Raw genomic sequence first — 18,071 nt, forward strand, 5'->3', positions numbered from 1 at the left:
TTGCATCAATAGAAAAACCATTGCCTTAGAAAAATTGCTTGGAGTCTTGAAATTCAGACGCAAAGTATCATAGAGGGGCATCTCATGACCCTACTACTTCAAACAAATCATACCTAGATCCTGAGATTAAGAGAACTACCTTGACAAAGTTTGTCATTTTTGTGCACTACGGGCACCTATGGGACATTGCTGAGAGGATATGTCATGAGCATTCTGATGAGCGGGGAGCCAAAAATGGACAATAAATGGGTATACTTGCCCAATTGAATGTGTTGGTGGTGGCACTTCATGCCCATGAAGAACAAATAGAGATTTAAGATTTAAGACAACAAGCCCAATGTTTTGGTCATAATTTCTTAGAAAAAACTCAAACCCAAAATTTAACCACATTTTTGAATACCCTTTTTGGCCTTTGTCAATATTTATGAAACTTTGGAAGGGTTTCTTTGGATCAAACGGCTTTAAAAGTGCTGCCCCAAAAACTAAAAAAATGCAACTAATCCACCTAAATTGTTAGGACTGCCATTTCTTACACCACCACAGCCTGAGTTGGCCTGTACAACCTGAGTTGGCCTAGTGGTGGAGAACTTGTACTCTTGAAAGAGAGGTCACAAGTTCAAATCCCATTGGGGGGTAGGGTATGTATGCCTCGTTTGTAGCGCCAAGTGCCTCTCGAAAAAGAGTACGAGGTAGTCCCATATCACTGTCACCATATGTAAACCCAAAAACTATGGCATAGTGTCGTGGACTATAAAACCACCTTACCTTTACCTCTTACTCAACCCTCAACCCAAAGCGGGTTATTTATGCATCTTCTAACTAATTGAAATTATTTCAGATCAAACACCCAATTGGTTAATCTGCTAGAACTTAATTTGGCAAGATGTTGCAAAGTTGCAAAAGTTGTCAAGCAACTTTTACATTTAACATCTAAAAGACCTTATGTTGATCCAAAACCTTTCTTTTTTCCTCATGCTTGCATAAGATAGGGGAAGAGACCTCGTAGCCATTGAGGGTCTAATGATCGTTATAATATAGTTATAGATACCCCTTGATTACTGCTTTTAAAAAAGCCCCCAAAAATGATAACATATGTACTAATAGTCGATAACACATATACTAATAGTCGATGACACATTTACTAATAGTTGATCATTTTTTATTTTTCTTGATTGTTGATTGCCCCATTTGTGTCCAAAGTGCTATTTTTTCGATAAGCGACTATTGAGGGGTGAACATAATGGGTATCTTACAAACATTTTGAAATGACACTTTTCGACCACTTCGCACTCCACGACCTCTACAGAGAGCTACGCAAATGTGGAAATGCCTAAACCTTAGTTTTAAGCTCTTAAATCATCTACGGATGTTCACCCAAAAAATGCACAACTTTCAACTTACAAATTAAGAATTCTAAGTATGTGAAGTTTACTAAAATGACTACTAGACCTCTTCCCCTACACCACTTACTGAACTCAAAACCTCTCATCATAAATTTGTCAATGGTGAGGATTTTGCTATAAAGAGCAGTTCACCGGAAAAAAAAAAAGAGAAGTCGAACAATATTCAGTTCATTTGTATACACATGCTCGTCCTCATCTGTTTTTGTGTTTTTGACTTGTAATATTACTTTCGGTATTATTAAAGAGAATATATTTTTTTTCTTTTCGAATAAGGCAGGTTATTTATTTCGGACATGCAGGTTCGGCTGCTTGATCGGAACGCCCATATTTTATTTCTCGTTCTGTATCGAAAGATTTGGAAGCACGATGGAAGAGTTTTTGGACGTGCTAACGCCCACTGGCCAACATACAGGCACTGCAGAGCCCAGGTAGTAAAATATTCTCATAGCTACTGTCTCCGTTTGAAAACCATCACTTAAGCTTCTCAATTTATAAGAATCTACACTATTCACCTATTTATTGACTACTATGATCTATCAGCAACACAACATCTGTTTACATTTCTCCGTGTCAAAGAAAATTACATAAGACATTTTATCATAAAATTATTGTACATAAATCCCATTCTGAAGGAATTTTTATCTTCATAGAACTCTTCTCTTTAACGTCAAGAGTCCAGCAGGACACTGTTTGAATGCGATAAAAGAAATGCGCGTTTCGATAAATGATAATATATTGATTGCTGTACTTGTCCAAATTATTATTGGTAAAAATACACTATTTTATGATAAGTTCCGCTCTTTCTGTGCAATGAAGATATGATGGATATGATATGATTTTGGGCTGAATGTGAGATTTTAATGGCAGCAACATTGATGGGCTTATCTACAGGATTGAGTCTAATCCGTAGCAAAGTATCGAGCTTACATTAAAAACATTCATACAATTAACAACATTCCTATCGTATCGCTTCGACAAAAGAATTTGATGGCAAAATGCGGGTTTGTTAAGCTTGCTGGCAAGCCACATATCAATTTGGCGTGTGGACTTACTTTAGGCAAGTAATCTGTCAGCTGTATCTGATAAGATGAGAGATACTTCCAACTATGACTGGAAGAGAGGAGGGAGAGAACATAAATGCCCCAAAGGCTCTCCTCGATTGGAGGTGTTCCACCTTCTTGGGACCAATAAGACAAGGACTTTACTTTCTACCTCCTTATTCTTGGGATCTCTCTCCCGTCGTTTGAACAACCGCATCTCTTGCGCATAATAGGGTCACTTGGGAAGGGAATATTGTGCTATTGTTCCGCAAGCTATACAATCGTGTTCCATCCAGATTTGAATCCGTGACTTGCATTATAGGGTACACAAGTCTTCCCCGTAAGGCCAAGTTGGTTGTAGTCTCTTTTAAATTAGAACAAGTCAGTCTCAGGGTTTAATTTCTGATGCCTGACCTATTCCGATTAGAATGTCAGTATGGGATTTGTGGTGGTCAACAGGAGGCATGTGATCTGAATGACCTGAGATTACTGCCTAATTACAGGAAGAACGATACCAGTCCCACTAATGGTAAAGTTTCAACTGTTTTATTTCTGCAAATCCGGCATTTGTGCGTTTACCCTACTTGATTGCAGAGTGTGCTCCAATATATGGTGCTATTATACCTTATCACAATTTTCGGACTATTAAAAAGAAAAGTAATTTTATAGTACAAAAGGAAGTTGGGGACATAACAAATTCTGTACTAGAACTGCCAGGACTCCATTTCAATGCAAGTTATGGAAATGATTAGGCTAGATCTTTTAGTTTATTCTATCATGTTGCTGTTGAATATTGAAGGCTAACAGTCACATGAGAGTTTTCCCTTCTTTTATTGTGTCTCTTCAGCTGATCATTTTTGATCTACAAATGCTGATGGCATGTATTTTAAACTCATTCTATTTTCTCATCAATATAATTCCTCTACTCTTTGTGTGGACGTAGCCATGATTTGTGGTGAACCACGATAAACATCTGTGTTTATGCGTCTTGCTGTTCTGTATTTTTCTTTTGCATTCTTTATTAATTTACAATTGGTATCAGAGCCTGCAATCAATTTCGGTGATCAAATTCCGAAGTCATGGAGGAATTAAGAGTGCAGAAATCCTTGGGGAAGAATTTCAGTTTGTGGAAGGTAGAGATGCAATCATTATTGGTCAAGCATGATCTTGCAATAGCAATCGAAGGTAAAGCGAAGAAGCCTACCGCCATGATAGATGAGACTTGGACTAAAATTGATGAGAAAGCAATGGTAGAGGTTTTTCTTTCGCTCTTTGAGAATGTGCTGTTCATTGTGATTTAATGGAAAGACAACAAAGGAAGTATGGACAAGCTCCATAGAATGTACCAAACAACATTTGCTGCAAACAAAATTTTTATAATGAAGAAGCTTTACAAGTTGAAGATGAAGGACGAAACAACGATGTCGAATCACATAAATGAGTTAAATACTCTTTTATGTCAAGCACACTCCATTGGTATGCCTCAAGATGACGAAATAAGGCGGTCATCTTATTATGTTCCTTACCGGACAGTTAGGATGGTGTGGTAATAGCGGTCAGCACTTCCGTTACCAGCAAAAACACGCTGGTCTACGATGAGGTGTTTTCTACATTGCTTAGTGAAGACATGAGGAGAAGTAGAACTAATAAAGAGTCTTCATTCAGCGATGCGCTAACGATGGTTAGTACAGAAAATAGAGGAAGAACTCAACATGGAGACAAAAATAACAACAATCGAGGGTCACAATCAGCTAGAAGATCGTGGTCCCGGGGTAGACAAAGCGGTTGTTGGTTTTGTGGAAAGGCTAGTCATGTTAAAAAGGACTGCAGAAAATATAAAAGAACTCAAGAAAAGGTTTTGGATAGTGGAGCAAACATCATTCATGACCACAGTGATGGTGTTTTGGTTCTTGCGACAAGTGACACAACTTCAAATTCATGGGCGTTTGACTCCGCGGCTTCATTTCATGCATCTTCTTGCAGTGAAGCCTTCACAAACTACAAGGAAGGTAAATTTGGAAATGTTTATTTGGGTGATAACAAAGCTTGTAAAATTGTAGGAAAGGGTGATATTTTGTTATCAATATAAGGAGGTGCTCAATTATTGCTTCAAGATTTTAGGCATGTTCCCAAATTGAAAAGAAATTTGATTTCCATAAGTCAGTTATATGCTCAAGGTTTTCTTACACCTCACGGACACAAGGAAAATTACCAAGGGTTCCATGATTATCGCCAAAGGGGATAAAGTTGGCAACCTATATGTTGTAGAAACTAATGATGAGGTGGGAGTTGCAATGATTGTTGCGGACAGCGATGCCGCACTTTGGCATCAAAGATTAGGCCACATGAGCAAAAAGGGGCTAGAGGTTATGCTTAATTGAGATCAACTTTTGGGTCTCAAATCGACAGATTTAGAATTCTATGAGCATTGTTTTCATGGGAAACAAAAATGTGTCAGCTTTTTGAAGCATGGTCATGACAAGAAGACAACACCATTGGAGTTAGTGCACTCAGATGTCTTTGGTCTGACAGAGGTAACCTCTCATGGAGGCACAAATTTCTTTGTTTCCTTTCTTGATGATTGCACTAGAAAGGTTTGGATCTATATGATGTTTAGAAAGTCTGAAGTCTTCTCAAAATTAAAAATTTTTAAAGCTCTTGTTGAAAATTAGAGCGGGCACAAAATCAAATGTTTAAAATCCGATAATGGAGGTGAATTTTGTTTGTTGGAGTTTGATAACTTTTGTGCAGATCAAGGTATCCGACGGGTGAAAGTTGTGCCATTCACCCCTCAAGAAAATGGGGTAGTGGAAAGACTAAATCGAACTATACTTGAAAAAGTTCAATGTATGCAATCTAATGCCAGTTTAGGCAAAGAATTCTAGGCGGAGGCTTGCAATACAACAGTGTACTTGATTAATTGAAGTCCTTCATCTCGTTTGGACTTTGGAATTTTGCAAGAGGAATGGCTGGCTAGAAGGATTTCCTGCTAACATCTTCGAGTGTTCGGGTGTCAAGCATTTGTTCATATTCCTAAAGAAAAAAGGAGTAAGTTGGATTCAAAATCACAACAGTGTATCTTCATGGGTTATGGAGAAGATTAGTATGGATTTTGATTATGGGATCCTGTTGCAAAGAAGATTGTACAGAGTAGAGATGTGATATTTAATGAGACAAAGTTTCCAACTCTTCAATTAACACCACAAGAAAGAGTTGTTGAAGATTTTATTCCTATATCTTTTTTTAATGAGAATAATTTTTCATTAAACCCACAGTCTCAACCTATGGTGTCTACTCCTACCTCTGTTTTGGCACCAAATCCTACTCTATCTTCATCTTCTGTCTCTGATAGCATGAATCTTTATCATGATAATCAGCAGTCTGAAGAATTGTTTGAGGGAAGTTCACTGCCATTAAATAATACTCTTTCACACAGGGAAAAACGTTCTCAAAAACATCAGTATGATGGCTCCAACAACATTACGTTGGATATAAACCATGGGTTTGAGATATGGGACACAAATGTTGGCAATGAGAATGCCCATCACAGCTTTGATCATACCTGATATTAGGCAGAGACAAAATATACTGAACCTCATGGCATATCCCAGTTAGTAGGACATGGTGTTGGGCAGGGTGTTTGCGAGTTTGGGGATCTTTCACCCAAACGGCAGATGGGACAAGATTTTTACCTTGCAGATGATGAACAAAGTGCTGACAGATCAGACATTGACAGATCACACAGGATATCCAGCAAATTAGACATCGGTTTCAATGGTAAACATGGCCAACAAAGAACGGGGGCTTCTCCTTCACCAGTTTCAGGTTTCGGCCTCCACCAAACAGCGATAGAGCAGATTGTTAATGATGTCAGACATAACACTAGTGGTTTGAATGGTAGCAAGCAACATGAACTAGTCTAGAATTCACATAACATTGACATGTCCGTACCTAGTCAAAGATAAACCCGTGGCTCCAACATGTATCTACTGCACTCATGCCTAGAATTGGCAGTGAAAATGATTTGTGTCCTGATCAATGTCATCAAGTAGAGCACGGGCTAAACAATGACAGAGCAGTGGAAAATCACGATTTTGGAGTTGAAGAATCAAACCCGACTCCATCTTACCTTGGTGTTGGGAATAATTTGGGTAATTCGATGGATACGTCTGGTCATTGAATTCAATAGAGGACAAGAACATCTTCAAAGGGCAGTGATTACGAATTGCTAAGAAGTAATTCTCAGAATGAGCAACACAATCCAGACTTAAGGTGATCTACAAGGCAAAGGAGGATGCCTGCCCAATATTCAAATTATGAGTTACTTTACTTCGAGGAGGCAGAGCCTGAGATTTTAATCTCTGATCAAGTAGAGCCGGCTAATTTTAGAGATGCTTGCAAAAGTATTGATAAAAATCAGTGGATGATTGCAATGGAAGTAGAGATGAACTCTCTTAAAACCAATAAAACTTGGGATCTAGTTCTGCATCGACCCAACCGTAAAGCTCTGAAAAACCGTTGTGTATATAAGGTGAAAGAGGAAGATGGCAGCAAAAAGAGGTACCGTGCTCGACTAGTTGTCAAAGGGTATGCTCAGAAAAAGGGGCTAGATTTTGCAGAGATTTTCTCACTAGTTGTACGGATGACTACAATCTGGGCAGTTTTGGGATTGGTAACCATTTTGGAATCTTGACCTCGAACAACTTGATGTCAAGATGGCCTTTCTACATGGTAACATCAATGACGAATTGTACATGGAACAGCCTGAAGGCTTTGTTCAAAAGGGGAAAGAACATCTCTATTGCCAGCTGAAGTGGAATTTGTATGGGCTTGAGTAAGCTCCAAGACAGTTGTACGTTAAGTTTGATCGGTTCATAGCCGAACACAACTTCATTCGGTGCGAATCTGTAATTTCCCTTGTCGTCTGTCTTAGGAAAACATACCAATTATGGTACTTCTCTCCCTCAGCCAAACAAATGGTAATAGTTGATCTTACTCACAGGTTTACGCTATTGGTAATGATAATAACTCCAATGTAAAACATATAATGAGTTGCTAGTATCCCTCTTCTAAAGAATGCGATTTATTTTTATTCCCAATGAACTATAATATTAAATGCAATGTTATGACCTTGCAACAAAAGGTAGTTCAGTTTTATATCAATACATATTGCTTGTAATCCACTATGATGTTTTAAAAAATAAACTAGTGGTGTGACCCCTATATCAGTTTAACATGCATCTGGGTAAAATTATTGCTGAAGGTTACTATTTCTGCTGTTCTTTGAACCAAGATCAATTTGGATGCCCGATGCTTTGCTTTCCCTTCTTAAACTTCTTCTATACGTTGTTATCAAAGATGGCTGAGTGTTATCCTGTAGTTTAAATTTTTGAAAACGATGTGTGTTTGGGATGTTAGGGTCTGATATTTCTTTGTTCCTACTGAAATGGTCATGTAGTCTATTCTCCGCAGGGCTTCTTTCTCCTTAATGTTCTCCCCAATCTCCAATAAGGAATTCAATCTTTAGCAATATATGTTCATTTATTGTATGAGAGCAGTACCTTGCCATTGTCTTTGATATGAACACTGACAATTGTGTATCAAAGCCGATGCTGTCTACCCTTAGTGTATCTCCTCTCTAATGCAATCTCCTTCTTATATGTTTTTAATACTTCCTGAATATTATATTGTAAATGGTGCATTTGATACTACAGAGATCTCTGCTCAATAATATGTACTAGAATTGTTTGATGTGCGGCTCCAGCTATGAGAAGAAGAGCTAACTTCTGATTGTTTGGGCCCCTAGCTCTCTCAATATGGAAGTCTGTTTCAGTGGTCTCTGATTGAGATTTTCTGTCTACCATTCCAATCTGGATGTATCAATGCTCTTCTACTGCTGTCAAGACTATGAGCCCATTACCTATACGTAATGCTTCCTTCCAATTTTCTATTACCCGTCTGGAATGTTTCTTTCTGATATTATTGGAAGCTATAGTTTCAGACTGTATTTTTTATGAAAACTGTTCACCCTCTCCCTCAATTCGGAACCTCCATTTAATATCTACGTGAAGGGTGGTGGCTCCTCAAAAAATCATTATAATGTCCGATATGTTTAGGTTTTGTTATAAGATATCTTTTGATATGTTATTTTTTAATATGCTATTCATATCTAATATTTGGTATGAAATTTATTAATGTTTAATGTAAATAATGTTGATTATGAATTATTTTAATATTATTCATATATATATTTATCAAATTTATAATTATTTAATAGTTGATTAATATTTATTATTTATCATTATTTTCTAATTTAATAGGTTTCACTATTATATTTCTTTATTCTAGTAATGTATTATATTAATAAATTATAATTACATTTTAGTTTAATCACTTTTTAATTTTTTTTATATGGTATTCAAAATTTTATTAATGAATTATTAAATTTTGTTAAAAATAGGGGACATGACAGAATCAGATCCCTGCGTCTACTATAAAAGACTTCCTTGTGGTGAGTTTGTCATTCTCCTACTCCATGTTGATGACATGTTAGTTGCTGGCACTTCTCCTCAAATAGTCAGTAAGCTAAAGAAAGAGTTAGCTTCACGGTTTGCCATGAAAGATTTAGGGGTAGCCAAAAAGATTCTTGGGATGACTATCTCTAGAGATAGACAGAAAAAGGTGCTTACTTTGTCACAAAAGTCATACATGGACAAAGTTGTAGAGCGGTTAGGTATGGCTGAAGCTAAACACATTCCTATTCCTCTTGCTCCTCACTTCCGCCTAAGTTCTGATTTGTGTCCCAAAACACAAGAAGAGAAGGATTTTATGCATGATGTTCCTTATAAATCAGTGGTTGGTAGCATAATGTACGCCATGGTTTCTACACGTCTCGACATTGCTCATGCGGTAGGGTTAGTTAGTAGATTCATGAGCAATCCTGAGAAGCCTCATTGGGAAGCAGTAAAGTGGATATTGTGGTATCTCAAAGGCACTTCTGATTATGCATTGTGTTTTGGTAGAAATCATGCTTACCTGCAAGGATTCAGTGATTCAAATCTTGCCGGAGATCGAGAAAAATGCAGGTCTACTACTGGTTATGCTTTCATATTTGCCGGGGCTGTCATTAGTTGGGCCTCAAGACTGCAACATTGTGTTGCACTTTCTTCTGCTGAAGCCAAATACTTGGTTTTTTTTGAAGGAGCTAGAGAGATGATTTGGTTGCAACACTTAGCGATCTACATTGGCAACAAGATGATTATGTTTTATTTTCGGATAGTCAAAATGTAATTTTTATGGCTCACAATCACTCCTCTCAGCGACACTCCAAACATATCGACAAGCATGCTCACTATGTTCGCTATGTGGTAGAAGAAGGGAAACTAAAGGTTGCGAAAATTGATACCAAGATCAATCCGGCAGACATGTTGACAAAGGTTGTTGCCAAGGAGAAGTTCGAATGTGCGAGGACTTCTCTTGGCCTTGTTAAAAAGAAGTAGGTCAGCATGTAGAGCAAGGGAATGGATGATCAGCTAGTGTATCTGTTGTCTTCAGGTGGGAGATTGTTGAATATTGAAGGCCAACAGTCACATGAGTGTTTTCCCTTCTTTTATTGTGTCTCTTCAGCTGATCATTTTTGATCTATAAATGCTGATGGCATGTATTGTAAACTCATTCTATTTTCTCATCAATATAATTCCTCTGCTCTCAGTGTGGACGTAGCCATGATTTGTGGTGAACCACGATAAACATCTGTGTTTATGCATCTTGCTGTTTTGAAAATTTCTTTGGCATTCTTTATTAATTTACAGTTGCAACTTTAAAAGTTGAGAACCCCTTTGCACAAGAGGCGAGTGAAGAGAATCAGAGATAATTTCTCAGTAGCTAAAGCCAAACGGTCAAGAGCTGTGTGAGAAGTTAGTAGAACTAGTTAGTATCATTGCAAGAATGACAGATGGAAATCAAAAGAGATAGCACGAAGCATTAATAAAGGGTGAAATTTCGAGATCAAAAACTTTCAGATAAGCTAGATGTCAAAGAACAAGAATGGCATGTAGCCTTGGAAAAGTTCAAAACTTTCATAAGTAGAACTAGGGGCTAGAATCAAAGCTTGTACATGTTCAGAAAGATGGTATGGATGAAAATGATTTAGATTGCTGGGTGTTGTGGCTTGCTACACAACTCGTGTGGATAGGGACCTCCCAATTTTCTTTTGAGTCTTTAGGTTAGTTTGGGTGTGCGTTTTCGTTGTCATTCTGTATTTGGAGTGTTTTTGCTTAGATCTGGATTGTATCTCAGCATCTGGAAATCAAGAGGTTACCTTACATAAGCAGAGATAAGGTGAAGAACAACTTTGGAAATTGCCTAGAAATGGAATGGGAAGGAACCTAACAGTCTTAAATCCATAGAACAACAAAACAATTAGGCTTGGGGGCTACTCTGAGAACAATAAAGAAGTCCTGAAGATGGAGAAAGGCATTCAAGATGAAGCAATTTGGGGATTATGAACCATCACAGTCAACCGAAAGCTAGGTAAATTTGAGCATCAAGAGATATTGCTAGAGATATAGAAGCTTCTTTATGATGATGAAGAAGTGGAGCTGAAACAAAGATGAAGAAACTTTCATTGGTTCATGCAGATTAGTCTTAGGTAGAGTTTTTTTGTCATTTTGCTCTTAGAAGAGCATATTGGGAACCAAACCAAGGAGCTGAAGAGGCAAGTTTTATAAGCTTTGGAATGCCAATTTGATCAGTAGAATCACTTAAGAATCACGTAAGTTGAGAGGGAACATGCCCAAGGATAAGAAATTTAGAGTTTTGGTTATGAGCTTAGAGAAGTGGTCCTTAGACCTTGGAGGGAATTTTGTGATTTCAAGGACATACAAATTAAGACAAGGAAATATGCAAAGAATGCCAAAAATAGAACCCAACGGAAATGGTGTGTCAACCTTTGTAGTGGGGATGAACCATAAAATCGTAAAGTCCATGTGCCATGCCTCCATGTGCCTAGGACCAAGACATTGTAGAAAGAAAGAATGCAAAATGCAGAAGTCAATAGCAAATGGCGGCTCTAGACACTTGGAGGGGATAGACCAGCAATAAGGAATATCCAAAATGTTACGTAAACCTGCCAATCCAAGAACCATATGCAAGTGTGCCGAGGACAAAAGGAAGAAGACAAAAGAAAATGAAAAGAGCAAAAAGAGGTGCATGAGGTGTCATGGCGGGGAGAAGAATCTAAAGAGAAATTTCCAAAACATGCCTTCATGCACCATTTCCTAAACATCCTCTATGTGCCATTTCCTAAACATTGTCCATTTGTACCTTACATGTGAAAACAAAGAAAATGCAAGGACAAAGCACACTAAGACTTGGGGGGAATAACTGCATAATTTGGAAATTTGAAAATCAATGAACACCCTCCGAATTGCCTTACTTCTTCCACATCCAAATTCAAATTCCAAATCAGAATTCCTTTTCCAAACCCTAAAATCCATTTCTCTTCAATCAGATATGTGCATTCCTAGTTTGTGGAGATCTCTATTGCATCTCCACCTCTTGCCCACCCAATTTTACTTTCCTTGAATTTGATTTCTACTTCCCATCTCCATTTCCACAATGAAAGAATGATTTGATTTTCAATTCCAAGTCCAATCTCTAGAATTAGGAAGTAATTCCACTTCCAAAGCCAAATTTCAAAACCAGAAATTCCAATCCCAACTTCAGAATCTGATTTTCAATTTGATTTTGTAGTAGAGAATAAAGTAATATTGTATTTAACACTTGTTAAGCTTGAGCGGGTTGGGTAGTTAGGAAGTGAGGGAATGCGTCGGTTGGTTTTTCCAACCAATTGACCCTTTTATAAGCACTTTGGAATATTGATAATGTAATCATGATGTTTTGATATGAATAAAGTAAATCATTTCCTCGTCATCTTGGTATTGTGGTAACAAGGTATGTTCTATGTTATTTCTATGTATGCATCTTATTATTTTGTGAACTTGGGTAGTATTTCCATTCTACATTCTGGTGCTGTTGACAAAGTCCGAATCCGCAGGTCGTTGGAAAGACAAGATGGAGTTGTTGGCTCCTGAATTAACAGTTTTTTAATAACCCAATGATATGAACAAATACATCTAGGGGCAGCTAATTCCCATGTTCAACATACCCATTCAGACACCAGGGCCAACTATAAGGCTATACTCCTTCAGGCTCTGCAAAACCTAGGTGAGTGAACCTATAGATTCTTTCATATGGTACCAATTTCAAAGCATACAACTGAATCTTATAAAGTAGATAAACCCTTATCTTCTTTGCTTATGCAAACAACATAGACATGAAATAGCTAGTAATATGACCTATGAACTCGAGCAACTTTTTTCAGCTCTTCAACATAAAGGGAAAAGGATTTTGATTATAATATTGATTTTAGCATCACCAAGACATGAACCACAAAACACATAGATCATGTAGCTGATCAATGCCTTATCTATTGGGCAATTCCATAAATCAATAAAATACATCCTTGGAAATCATTGACACATCTCATATATCAAGACTTCCAAATCTATCCATTCACCTTATGAATCAGACATTTGCATCAATTCTGAATCTCATACTTGAACTATCCCTTCATGAAATCTGCAACCCCATTATGGTAAATCAAACATTTACGTGGCTCCTTCAATCATAAGCAAAACATACCAAAACATACAACCCAAAGCAAATTGCAACTGGATTTATGCTCTTTGTTCACAAATCACAAAAGATTATAAACAACATAAACAAAAGACAAGAATCAGACTGAAGGTGAACTTGCTGCTGCAATTTTATTCATTTCCTTGAAACAAATACATAAAGGATGCATGAAATTAACCCAGAAACAACTGAATAGATTAGGACTATCTATGTAATTCATTAATTGCTGTTTATTACAAGAGAAATACTGGGCATGAATGGTGGGATCACAGCTAGAGCTTTGCTCAATAGTCTGGAAACAACCAACCATTAGCAACCCTAGAGAAAGAGAAGAGACGAGAATTAAAAGACAAGAAGAATTCCCGGATCAGATCTGATTTTCTCATTTGTCCACTTGACACTCTTCCACCTGCTGATGAAAAACCTCTCTCTACTTTCTTTCTACGACTAAAAATCAGATCTTATCCTTGCTGCTAAAGAATGCTTGAAATATCTTCAAAATGATCGAAACATATAACTGATTTGCAAGAAGTTACTAGATCTGATGCTAAAACACATGCTAAAGCACCCACCAAATGGCTTTATAGGAAAAATGAATCCCCAAATTTGGAGCCAACAAACTCCGATATATGCCTTATAACTGGTTTTGATGCTCAATTGTGAAAATTACTCATTTTGCTAAGAATGCCCCAGAATTTACAAAACTACTTATAACTTTTACCACTGAATACTTGTGCATTTTCTGATTGCATATTTGGAAAGCTCGTCTTCTCCTGTTTCCAACAGTATATTACACTATGTTTATGATAAAAATGACCCCTCTGGCACTCTTTCGAAAATTCCGTCCCCAACTCATGAACAGGGACTTAAAAGTTTGAAAAATTTAAAATTTGATATAGAATATCTCAAAATCATTTTCAACTTTTAAATTTGAGATTGCACATGAAAATTTGAAGGAAAATCAATAAAAAATAATTTTTTATGATTTCATATTTTTTGCCCTTTCTGGATCCGGGTCAAACTTGTTTGACCACTTGGGTGCCGCGTGTCATCACATGATTGGTCGTCCTCTGCACAGTCATCGCCACCTCATTGCCCCTTGCCACATGTCACATTCTTGCGTCGTCGAAACCTTAACTCAACCACCCTCTAACCCGAGCGACCATGCGCCTGACTCAATTTCACGGCTTTGGATCTTGAATTTCTTAATCATGTTTAACTTGTGTGATGATGTGAAATGAGCCTTTTCGCAGCTTCGGGGCGAATATTGCTAACCATGGGTTGATCGGTGTGATTGTGCGAACTAAGCATTTTTGCACCGTTCGAGCCTTAAATTTCACCTTAGCATTAACTATCTTGCAGTCGTGCCTGGCGATTAATTAACCGCGTCGCTCCGTCACCACGATTAGGCCTAATTGCGTGGTTATCACTGCGAATGCGCACTGACTGCCGCGTTTCCACTTTGGATGACGTCATCAACCTCATCTGCGGTTCGGTTCAAAACATAGCTGACTTCACACTGCCATCATTTGTCCATGATAGGTCCTGACGCATGAGCTAGTGGCTTCAAAAGCCGTGTGTCTTCTTAGACACTTAGTGATTGTGTTATTCGGCTTGTAAATAACTAAAGAAACCTCTGTATCCCCAATGTGGGATAAGTGGTCTGAGGCTTTCAAACTCCATTGATGCTTAACACAACAATCTCCCTATCATGGCACTTGATTTAATGCAGGAGTAAAGAACATTTCATGTTAATTTGGAGGCGCCAGATGCAGGACGGTGTTTTCCATGTCTATTGTAGAAAACAAAACTCGATATCTTCAGGCAAATACGGGTATGCAAACATGGCGTCATTCTGACCATTCATCTTAGATGTGCATGAGAAATGCCTTGAAAAATTGGTCTTCCTTCATTTTGAACGCCAATATTCTTCAGCCCCCATGCATTATCTTGAGCAGTACCTGATTCTGCTTTACAATAATCTCATGACTCTTTTTCAAATGCTTCTCCACCCATTTTTTCCAAGCTGCGAGCTCTTCCACTTTCCTCTTCTTGAGATCTCCCACTTCTAAGGTTATTTTATGTTCCTGCAAAATTGCACCCTTTGAGATAATTTTGTGTTCCTCCTCTTCATCAGTCGTTTCCCCCATCCCTGCATGTGTCTAATGCGTCTTAATCTGAAAAGGCGATGAGAAAAAGAGAAGATTATGAGCCCTCTTTTCTTATACATTCCACGAAATCCACAAGGCGTCCTTGAGACTCATCTTCATAGGACTTGCTTGATTTCTTCTTAGAATACTCTAACAGCTTTATGGGGACTGTGAATCGCATCTTTACTGGCTCAGTGTCTCTTCACACCCTCCCCTGCTTTGTGGAATGGATATAGGAGTGCTAGAGAAGAAAGGGAAGAAAATAGGGGGCATCTAACATAGCTGTGTGCGGAGGTAGAGGGTCACAAGGGGTGTTGCACCTTTTCTATGCCTGGAACGAGAGACAACCAAGCAATTAACTTCTCATTTAGTTTGTGATGTCTATTGCACTTAGCTATGATGTATTCTTTGTGCCTCCTTTTGCCTTTAACGCATTATTTATCATCATCATCATTACCCGCATTGAAACATTGTAACAATGTATTTGGAAGCTAAGATGATGCGGCATTATGAGCAAAGATACTTTCTCCTCCAAAATAGTAAATTTGACTATCAATTTGCTAATGAAATCTCCTTGCTAGATTACTATGCCCTTTCCCACTTTAAATGAAAATATACATTGTATTCCCGAGTAGTATTAAATATGTCATCAATATTTGCAGAAATGCCTTCTTATTTTACATCCACATAAGGGACCTTGGTAGCTCTCTGTATTATGTTACATTCATCGACGATGCAAGTAGAAAAGTATGGGTTTATCTCCTTAGTCAAAATTTGATGTATTTGGAACATTCAAGAAATGGAGAAGTTTGGTTGAGAATGAGACTAGTAAAAGACTAAAATGTCTTAGATTTGTTAATGGAGGTAAATATTACAGCAAAGAGTTTGAAGATTATTGTTCCTCTAATGGTGTTCGTAGGTAGAAAATTGTTCCATGGACTCTACAAGAAAATAAAGTGACGCAACACATGAACAGGACAATAATGGAGTGTGCAAGGAATATGAGGTTGCATGCTGGACTATCGTTAAACATGTGGTCAGAGGCTATTAATATTGTTGTATATTTAATCAATAGAGGTCTCTCTACTCCTTTGGGTTGTGGTATTCTAGAGGAAACGTGGACAGGTAAGAAGGTGAGTTATTCTTTTCTTAGAACCTTTGGTTGTAAAATATTTGCACATATAGATTTTGAAAATGGAACCAAGCTGGAAGCTAAATCAAAGGAATGTGTATTTGTTGGATGTGAGATTGATGAATTTGGCTATAAACTTTGGGATATTAAAAATCATAAAATTGTAAGAGGTAGGGATGTCATATTTAATGAGAACGTTTTCTACAAAGATCTATTGTAGTAGCATGAGAAGAAAGAAAATGATTATGTAGCGCTGGATGAGACTCAAAAGGATGATATTCTAGCAATCCCTCATGCTCCGCAACAACAACAAACAAATACCACAAACCCTGTAAATGTTATATAGTCAACAAGGCTAAGTAGACCTCCAGAAAGATTTCCTCCCTCTTTGTACTCTATTTTATTAATAGATGCTGGTGAACCGGAAGGATATGAAGTTGTGCAGCCAAATACAAAGATTCAGCAGGAGTGTGCAATGACAGAAGAAATTGACTCCTTGCTAACAAATTAGACTTGCGATTTATTAAGTTACCTGCAAGTAAAAGGGCTTTACATAATAAATGGGTTTACGGGATAAAAGAAGAGGATGGAAGTAAGAAAAGATTTTAAAGCCAGGTTAGTGGTAAAAGGATTTGCATAGAAAAAGGACATTGCTTTTGATGAGATCTTTTCTCTAGTTGTTAAAATGACTTATATTCATACTGTTTTAAGTTTTGTGATTGCTGGAGATTTGTATTTGGAACAACTTGATGTTAAAACAACTTTTCTTGATGGTGTTTTGGATGAAGAAATATATATAGAACAACCACAGGGATTTGAGGTCAAGGGTAAGGAGAATTTAGTGTGCAAATTGAAGAAAATATGGCTTGAAGCAAGCACCTCGGCAATGATATATTAAATTTGACAGTGTTATGAATGAGCATGGATACACTCGATGTTATTCAGAGCATTGTGTTTATTCTAAGAGATTAGATGATGAAAGATACATTATTTTGTATTTATGTGTCGATGATATGCTTGTAGTTGGGTCTAACATGGATCATATCAAAGGATTGAAACCACAATTAGCACATTCATTTGTTGTGAAGAATTTTGGGGCAGCAAAACAAATCCTTGGTATGAAAATTTCTAGAGATAGGAAGACAAGAAAATTAATTTTATCTTAGGCTGATTATATTGAGAAGGTGTTACGATGTTCTTATATGGAGAATGCTAAAGTTGTCAACACACGTTTGCTTGGTCATTTGAAATTGACTAAGGAGTGTGTCCAAAGACAGAAGAAGAGGAGCATGAAATGTCCAAGGTACTTTATGCTTCAGCTGTAGGTAGTTTAATGTATGCCATGGTGTATACTAGACCAAATATTGCACATGGTGTGGGAGTTGTTAGCAGGTATATGAGTCATCTTGGGATCGAGCAATGAAATGTAGTCAAATGGATATTTGGATATTTGAGAGGTACATCTAGTAAATGTTTATATTTTGGGGGCTCTACTAATGATTCACAAGGCTATGTTGGCTCAGATTTGGCAAAGGATCTAGTTACCAAGTGGAGTACTATAGAATATGTATTTACTATCGGTGGGATAACAGTGAGTTGGATTTCTCGGTTATAGAAAGTGAATGCTTTATCCACTACAGAGGCAGAG

At 37.5% G+C, this 18,071-nt stretch overlaps 1 protein-coding gene across 2 annotated transcripts in view; it reads left to right on the plus strand.

Annotated features, from left to right (window-relative positions):
- Positions 1-1,714: 1,714 nt before the first annotated feature.
- The window catches only part of NUDT3 (nudix hydrolase homolog 3), a 250,981-nt gene continuing 234,624 nt past the window's right edge, over positions 1,715-18,071 (plus strand). For both annotated transcript variants that reach the window (XM_089833188.1, XM_089833189.1), the window contains exon 1: positions 1,715-1,831. In XM_089833188.1, coding sequence (XP_089689314.1) covers positions 1,770-1,831 — 62 coding nt within the window. In that variant the 5' untranslated portion in view covers positions 1,715-1,769. The remainder of the gene's footprint in view (positions 1,832-18,071) is intronic.

The sequence above is a fragment of the Cupressus sempervirens genome, chromosome 5 (genome assembly GCF_028749045.1).
Source record: "Cupressus sempervirens isolate cs-2001-9-10 chromosome 5, ASM2874904v1, whole genome shotgun sequence".
NCBI classification, from domain to species: domain Eukaryota; kingdom Viridiplantae; phylum Streptophyta; class Pinopsida; order Cupressales; family Cupressaceae; genus Cupressus; species Cupressus sempervirens.